At 34.1% G+C, this 8,638-nt stretch overlaps 1 protein-coding gene across 1 annotated transcript; it reads right to left on the reverse strand.

Annotated features, from left to right (window-relative positions):
* Positions 1-926: 926 nt before the first annotated feature.
* Positions 927-2,939, reverse strand: LOC141661797 (cationic peroxidase 1-like). The gene is made up of 4 exons (XM_074468802.1): positions 2,557-2,939; positions 2,036-2,227; positions 1,774-1,933; positions 927-1,487 (listed from the first exon to the last, which is right to left on the reverse strand). The coding sequence occupies exons 1-4, from the start codon at positions 2,842-2,844 to the stop codon at positions 1,102-1,104; spliced, it is 1,026 nt and encodes a 341-aa protein (XP_074324903.1). The 5' UTR covers positions 2,845-2,939; the 3' UTR covers positions 927-1,101.
* Positions 2,940-8,638: the final 5,699 nt, after the last annotated feature.

The following is an 8,638-nucleotide window of genomic DNA, read 5'->3' on the forward strand; positions in this document are numbered from 1 at the left end:
TGAAGAACCCTCTATCCCGTACGAAACATATATTCAAAACAGTATGCAGATGCGTGATAGACGGGCACATCGTCAGCTACAAAATGACTTGGTTGAGCATATCTCGCAGTTCAACGAGAATCGTTAAATTGTAATGTTTAAATTTTATGTTTTCTTGTGTGTTGTTTTCAATTTCATGTTTTTTAATAATATAATGCATTTTAATTACAGGTCATATTTTTTATTTTAGTGACATTTACAAAAAAAATTAATCACTTTAATTTTATTATTAAAATTTGTATACTAATAAATTAAAATTAAAATCAAATAATGAAAACAATTATTAGATATATAATATAATAATAATACAAGAGTGTTACACAAATGTGGGAAGTGGGCTTAACATTGGATAGATTGGGGTCACTTTTTTTATGGGGTTATTTCGGGTGATGTGGCGGGGAATGCGTAAGTGTCCCCGGAGGAGTTGACCCCGAGGGCTGTGGATGCTGATGCCCCTTATCAAGGGACTCCTTGTTACCATATAGCAACTCTGGTCTAGGTTTGCGTAGCATATCGAACAATCAATTTTCAACAAGATCATTGTTGGAGATATTCACTTATCACAAAGGTATGTATGGTCATTTCATAATTCTTGTAATTTTGGTAAAAGGCGGATTCAGTTGTCAACTATCCCTATCGGAAATAAGATTTGACTACGGCGGATTCGAGGCATAGCACATGGTTTCATCAATGGTTGTTGAAGGACTATTATGACCTCACTTAGAATTTCGTAAATAAAAAAAGAGATTCGTCTTACCGGGTGTGATTGCTAAAGTAAACTTAGATAGGAGAATTATTCTTTCTTTTCCAGAACATGATGTATGTATAATTGTATATGTATATGTATATGAAATATGACTTGTGCTCTTTTATAATTTGCTCTTCAATTAAAAAACTTAAAACGTGACTGCACCATTAATTATTTCCATAGTTACACTGAGAACCACAATAAATGCTACACAAGTACTGTCATTTACACGACCACCTTATTATGTGACAACGTAATTTGAAAAGCATAAGCTGTGGAAAAACACAATTGGCATGGTTATACGTGTGAAATATTTAGTTGGTTTTTCTGCAGTTTATCCTGATCTGACCACTAGTGCCGGTGAGTGGGCTAAGATTTCCCATTTTCACCATAGCGTTGGCAAAGTCGGTCAAGAAGGTGGCTTGGTTTGTACTGTAAGCTCTAACCTGAGCATCAGTAGAACCATTATTAAAGAGCACCTGATCAGAATGTAAAAGACCCTTCTGGCTTATCAAATTGGTGAAGTAAGAGGTATCAAATGATGTTGCGCTTCCAGAGTCAAGAGCATCTGGATTGTTGTTTCCACCACTCCTAGGACAGTTTGCTTTCAAGGTTGTGGCGTATGAGGGGTTGATGTTTGCTTCATTGTATATGCGGTTTCTGAAATTTTGGCACCTGGCTTGACCTATTGAGTGACTTCCTGCAATTAATATACTCCATATGTTTACGTTTATGCACTATACTTTAATTTCTTTCATTCAAGGTAATATGTCAAATGGTAATTATTGTCATTTATTTATTGCCAAACTTGTTAATTAACAACATTTTCTTAAAGTTTAAGATGATCAAATCACGTGATAACAATCTTTTAAAGGAAACACACGCGAATATCCTCTTCCTTTTAAATTGAATGCAATTTCTGGCATTCAGAATATTTAAAGTAAAAAGCAAATAAACCAAAAGTACTCTAGTTCGGTAAAACGCACCAGAAAGAGCCACCATTTCTTTGGTAGTAAAACCCTTATTGGAGAAGGAAGAAATAAGATTGCTGAGACTGGAACCAGGCCCGGGAAGGTTAACGGCACTCAGACTAGCACTGGTGGAGTCTCTTCGACCCAACAGCACTGTCCAACTAGTTCCTCCAAGCTGAAATTTCAATTAATACTAACTTAATCTATTTTATAATTTTTTTAAGGCATGCATATTAAAAAGATAAAACATTTACAGAATTTGTCTCTAGTTTGTTACCGCAACAACCGAATCCCGAGCAGCGACAGCTAAGATATCAGCACAAGATACAACTCCGGCGCAGGAAGTCTCCAGGTTAGTCTTAATTGTATCCACAACATCAAAACCTCTTATGGATCCTGAATTTGTTGCTGCAGTTTTCTCTCCAGTGAAGTTTGCCGTATCGTCTAATAAAACCGATCCATCACAACCCTGTCATTTATTACAATTACATTTATATATCAGATTTACAAATAATCTCAGTTCCGTTTCACCGTATTTATCCGTTTATACTTTACATTACTGATGTTAAGATTAGAATCTACAACCATTAATTAACATGGAGTTTTAGCATATGCATTAGCTAGCTAGCTAGTTAAACGTATTAATTTTATGAAAGAAGGAAATTGAATTGATATCCGTAATTTCGTTAAAAAAGAACATGCATGAGCTAGCATTAACATGCAAAAGTGAAATAAGTGGACGCAGGCGGAAGAAATTAAAGGCAGAAAGTTGATGAGTAAGGGAAATGGGAAGCATGCATTAACAAAACAGTCGTGGAAATGAAGGCGAAGCAAAGAAGCTCCCATGCGAGCCTCCGTATTTATAGCAGAGGTCACAGCAGAATTGATGATAGAAAGTGCATTCGGGCACGAAGTCGAGTAAAATGTAGAAGACAACTGAGAGGAAGCTAAGCCAACACACACACAACTTATAATAATGAAACACAAGCCTGATTTTGAACAACTATAAGTTGGTGATGATGACCCAGCCATGCAGATAATCACTGGTAGTTTTAAATGCAAAAATAGAGAAAGACTAGTGATCATGAACTTTTTATGTACTTGGTTCAAGTGTTTGGTGAATAATGCTTATGATTCTTCATTTATTTATAGTAGAAACCATTGAGGAAGAAGGTATGTTGCCTTCACAACACAAAAATGGGGTATTGTTAAATATGTGCAAGTCAAATATTTTAACGGCAACGAGTCATAGCGAATGATTTTATATGTTCCAAAACAAACACACCTACTAAAAAGATAAAACCATATTTGAAAATTGGTCCATAAAACTCATATATTAAGAAAATGATGATGATCGATATTGAAATCGCTATGTTGAAAGCGGGGAAAGATTTGATTTTGTAATATAATGAGGAGGACAGTGATGTTGCTCTGATATGTTTGACACATTCTTGCAAGGCCAGTTCAAGTCTATTACAATCATAAGCCTAAGATAATATTGAAAAGAAAACTCCACATCCATAACCAATGACTTCTGCTTAATAGTAATAGCCGGACTATAGTAACTAATCAAATTTACGAAATGGCTGTTTGATCACTTGATTTATATAAACGACTGCTACTCAATTATTGCAAGACCGCTGACATATATCCTTGTCCTTTTCGTTCCAACATCCAACGACCCAGCTGTGTTTGTGTAAGTATCTGGTATAGTATTTTGTTTGACAACAGGAGATCCCCGCAGCTCATGTAGCCTCGTTTTGTTTAGGTTCAACCTATATATGATGCATTTAGTTTAGGGTTCTATTCATTCTGTACTCACGTGGACATCATTTTCAGCTATCATGATTACACGCACAATCCGAAAAAGGGGAATACGGGAACAGCCAAGCTGATTTTCCGGCTCAATTGCAGAATTCTGCAGATAACTTTTTTTCAGAACTCAAATTTTAGTTCAAACTCAGCAGGAAAGAGAAACTGTAATAAATCGAAACTGTCAACCAAAAATTTGTAATGATGTCTATAAGCTCTGGCTGGACTGAATTTCAGCTTTTTTTTGTTAGATAAGAAATTTTATTTTTTAACAATATATGATGGATGCATAATAGATTTACTCATGTTTTAGATTCGTAAGAGCAAGTCCAAAGTGCAATGGTACAGCACTCACACAAGCAAAGAAAATGAAATTCAATGATATGCTATCCTTATACTTGGTGCTAAAATAAAAAAAAATTATAATTGTTTCTCAATATAAAATCAAATATAGATGGTGTTATATTGGCACATAAGCATGTAAAGACAAAATGTATTAATAAAGTAATAGTGACAAGTATAATTATATATTTTATGATTATATAATTTAAAATAGAGATATATTTGAATATATTTGATACGATTTTATATCTATCATTGAACAAAAGTTCAATTTTAACATTAAAAAACACTTTTTAATTTTTAATTATAGTAATAACTATATTACTTTAAAATCATTATTGAACTTAAATTGAAGTTGCTCCTAGTCCACTCCTCCATTGGTCCAAATGCCAATTAAACTTGACCAAGGTGCAAATAATATTATTTGTCACTTTCATGTTGGTAAACTGTGCATGTTCTTCCTCCAGCTGACGCATACATTTTGACATTTGTTCAGTTCCCAACAAAATACAAGGCTGGGTTAAAAATTATAGAGGTCCATATTTAAGTCGGTGAACATAGAATCAAAAAAATATAGAATCAAAAAAATTAATATTTTTTTGTTAATTAATTTATTAATGGCTTAAATTTAATATCTATGGCCCAGTTTCAATGTAAGGCTCGGTGTGTCTTGTTACCTAACAAAAATAAGTAAATAAGATTGAAAAAGTATCCCAGTACTAACACTAAAAAAACAGTCAATATATATCACCTCTTTAATATCAGTTGCGTTTGTGATCGATATTAAAGTAATTTTCTGCATTACTTTTACTTGAAGTGATGTTAAAATAGTTTATAAACATCAGTTGCAACTAAAACCGATATTTCATGTATTTTTCAAAAAATTAAAAAAAGACGCGGAGGTCTATTTCCCTGTTACTTAGTACCATTTTTTGGTTTATCTTTTCATTTCCCCCCTTCAGACATTTTCATTTTCCCCTCCCCGACAATTTCATTCCCCGCTCATCAAACTCAGTCATCATACTTTCCATTACCAAATCACTCACAAACTAAATTCACGCATTCACAAACTCACTAAGAACCCTAGATTCAAACCCCAAATTTTAAACCCTATGTAAGAACCCAAATTTTTTACATCGGTAAAAGACCTTTATGATTGGTAATACAATAACTTGAATTTTTGAGACCTTGTAAAACGTTTAATGAATAGTAATCCTGACGGACGGGAAAAACTTTTGAGCCCGCACTATATAGTGCACGAGAAAATGAGTTTCAGAGTTGATATTACGATTATACGTACCAAACGAGTGTATGTAAATGCTATTAGTTTTCGAAGAAAACGAACTTTGAAAAACGACCGTATTTACGACTCATTGAGGATTACGAGAATCACAATATAATTACAAGATTAAAAACCCTACGGATTTATATTCAAGTATGATAATTAAAAATATAAGGAATAAATACGAAAGGAAATAAATACGAAAGGAATTACATCGCGAACCATTTACGAGTAAGTATTACGAAAACGTTTAAGCGACCGAGCGAACACGTAAACGATTAAATAAACGTAATGCACTAACTAAACCATGGTAAGAGAGTAACCATGGTTACTTTATCAAATAGTAAGGTAACCATAGGATTACCAAGCAAGCTATCCAAATAATGTGCTAAGGAAGCTAACATAAGTAGTTTCTAGGAAGCTACCAAAGATTTGTCCCTAAGATTTGCAACAAGAATAAACCTAGGATTCAACCTAGGAGAATAAAAATCAAGTGCAAGATCTTCCACCCCATTTCCTAGAATTTACCTAGCAAATCAACCAAGCTAAGCAACCAAGAGGAGTATAAATACCCCCCTTGATGCTCCATTCGGCCCTAATGAAAAAAAAGGGAAGAAATCAAATTCAAATCTCTAAGTTCTAGCTCTTGTAAAATCATCCAATTAATTCTCAAGCCTCCTAGCAATTAAACTAAGGTAAAAAAATTCTTTCATCTCTTTTTATCAAGGTTTGATGGGTGAAATAAATTCAAGAAACTCACTAGTGAATAGTGTGAATAGTAACCTTTCTTTGGTTTCTTGATTTCAATGGTGATTTTAGGTTCTAAAAATCATACCAAGCACTTCCAAGCCTCCACCATCCTCAAGAACACATCTCAAGCTTTCAAGAAAGGTAAAAATCGTTGGCCCAACTTTATTTAAGATTCATTTTTAAGATCCATTTAGTATGTGGTAGAAAACTTAGTTTAAGAATTGGTATTGTTGAGATCTTGAAGTTTAAGTTAAGTAGATTTAAGGTTGATTGTTGTTGTCTCAATAACATGATGTTCTTGAGAGGAGTTGTGTGTTGGTGATGAAATGATGATTATTGGTAGTTGTGTTAAGAGTTAGGGCGTAAACGAAACCCCGATCGTGAACGTAATTCCGTTAAAACCAACGAATCATAACCTTAAGTTTCTGCAAACAATCCCGGAGTTGTAGACTGTAGTTTCTTGAAAAATAACAATTGATTATGATAGTAAATATTATAAGGATCGTTTAGACGCTTGAATCGCTTGATTCCGATTTACAGATCAAAAGTTATGGTCGTTTTAGTAAAAGTGATTTACGCGACAAAAACTGCTACAAATCACGAACTTTGAAAATATAAAGGATCGACTTAAAAGTATTCATAGATCATGAAATTTTTACAGAGAGTAACATATTGAGTTTCCTAACTGCTATAAAAATTTCAAGTGAAAAGAATGATTTCTCAATTTTATAAAAATATTAGAGCCGAGACCGCGCGAGTAGAAACTATAAGAATCCATAGGCGGAGCCGACGACGATAAATAGAATGAACCTAAGATACTTAGAAAAATGAAGTGACCATGATGTGAATAAGGACTTAAAGAAATAATAAGGGTAGTATAAGCTGAGAGGGTTCATAATAAATAGCGCATGAGTGCGAGTCACCGTAAATTAGAACGGGACCTAACGAGATGAATTGTGTTTATGGTCATAGATATCCGAGCGGAACCTAGAGCATCCTCCACCTCGAGATACCCAGGCAAGTTTTTAAACCCTACGTTTTAAGAACTGTTCTGTTGTGAATATTTTACAAAACTGTGATATATGCATGAGATTGCTTTAAACTATTTTACGAAGTTTGAGATGTATTATATTACTCAATTGTTGATAATTTCTAGTATATGTTCATACCGAGTTTGAAATATTATATTTAGACCGAGAGTCGGTCGGTGTAAGCTTATAAAAACCCGGAGGTATCCCGGAGGAGTTTATAATTGAGAACGTTAACGCTAGCGAGTAGCGTGGCGTGTATATATTTTAGACCGAGGATCAGTCAATTAAATTGATGAAAACCCGGAAGTATTCCGGAGGTGCTTATTTAAGAATATTAACGCTACAGTAGAGAGCGATGTATAAGTCGTAAGACCGAGAGTCGGTCAGTTTTATTTTATAAAGAATAAAACCCGGGAATCATTCCGGAGATATTATAGGACGGTTATAAGTCCATAGTAGCACGGTTTAAAAGGGACTCATCGTCCACTTACGAAACATTAAAACACCTCGAACTTTTATTAAAACGATTTCCCAACGATCATATTCCCTCAACTATATTTTATTGTTCGAATAACAAATATTATATACTTATTCCTTTATTATGGGAGTAGTATACTACAACATTTATTTATTTCAAACCCGATTAATCATTATAGATTATTAATTATGTAGACACAAACTAGTTGAGGAATATTATTTAAAATATTCTTTTAGAAAGTAAACTCATTCGAGGTTTGATTATTATCAATCATCATTTAATTATTTATTAAAGGGTTTATTATTGACTTAAGAATCATAGATTCTGATTTAAAATATACTTTCTGATTTCAGAATATCATTCGAATAATTTCAGATCGTCGGTGAATATTATCCCGACATATTTAATATGTTGAATATAGTTTCGAGAAGAAACTTTTTCCCCTTATTAATTGTCTGTTGACAACGGTCAACTCACATCCTTAGTACTTCCTCCGAAATTCTCGGAAGTACGTATATACATATATATACACTTATATCTTAGAGAGATAAGCTATTTCTATCAACAAGCAAAACACTTGGGGAACTTCGATGTGGTTCGAGTTCTCGAGATTGATAGAATTCTTTTAAAGGACAAGGGAGGGGTAGACTCAGGTACTATGTGTGCTAGATGGACTACCAAAGGTACCGCAGGCGAAGGTACTCAGTGTACTCAGGAACTTGTAAAGTATGTGTATACCCGAAAATGGGACACGTAGCCCGAATGCGGCAAGGGCGATACCCGAGAGATGACGGTTTCTTTCTTCTACTAGTAGAAAAGGTTACTATTTCCGTAGTATGACTGATCATCGTATGCGGTGGCTCCAGTGAATGTCCTATTCTTCCAATTGGAATTGTAATGCAATACCGTAACCCAAGCCTAGGTGCTGGGTTTACTAATAAGGTATTCGCAGGTTAATAAAATCCACTAAAGGATTGTTTTCAGAAGGTGTGTATCACCAAGGAAAACTATTTTGAAGAAAACGTATTTATCAAATATGATGTTTTATGTGAGTTAATCATACAGTCATTTTCATACTGTACATTATTATGCTGGGCATTATAGCTCACTCTTGCTTTCTTTTAAATGACACAACACAACAGATAACCAGTATGCCGGTGTAGGACCTAGTCGCTTGTAGTCATG

This window comes from Apium graveolens, chromosome 5 (genome assembly GCF_009905375.1).
Source record: "Apium graveolens cultivar Ventura chromosome 5, ASM990537v1, whole genome shotgun sequence".
Classification (NCBI taxonomy): Eukaryota; Viridiplantae; Streptophyta; class Magnoliopsida; order Apiales; family Apiaceae; genus Apium; species Apium graveolens.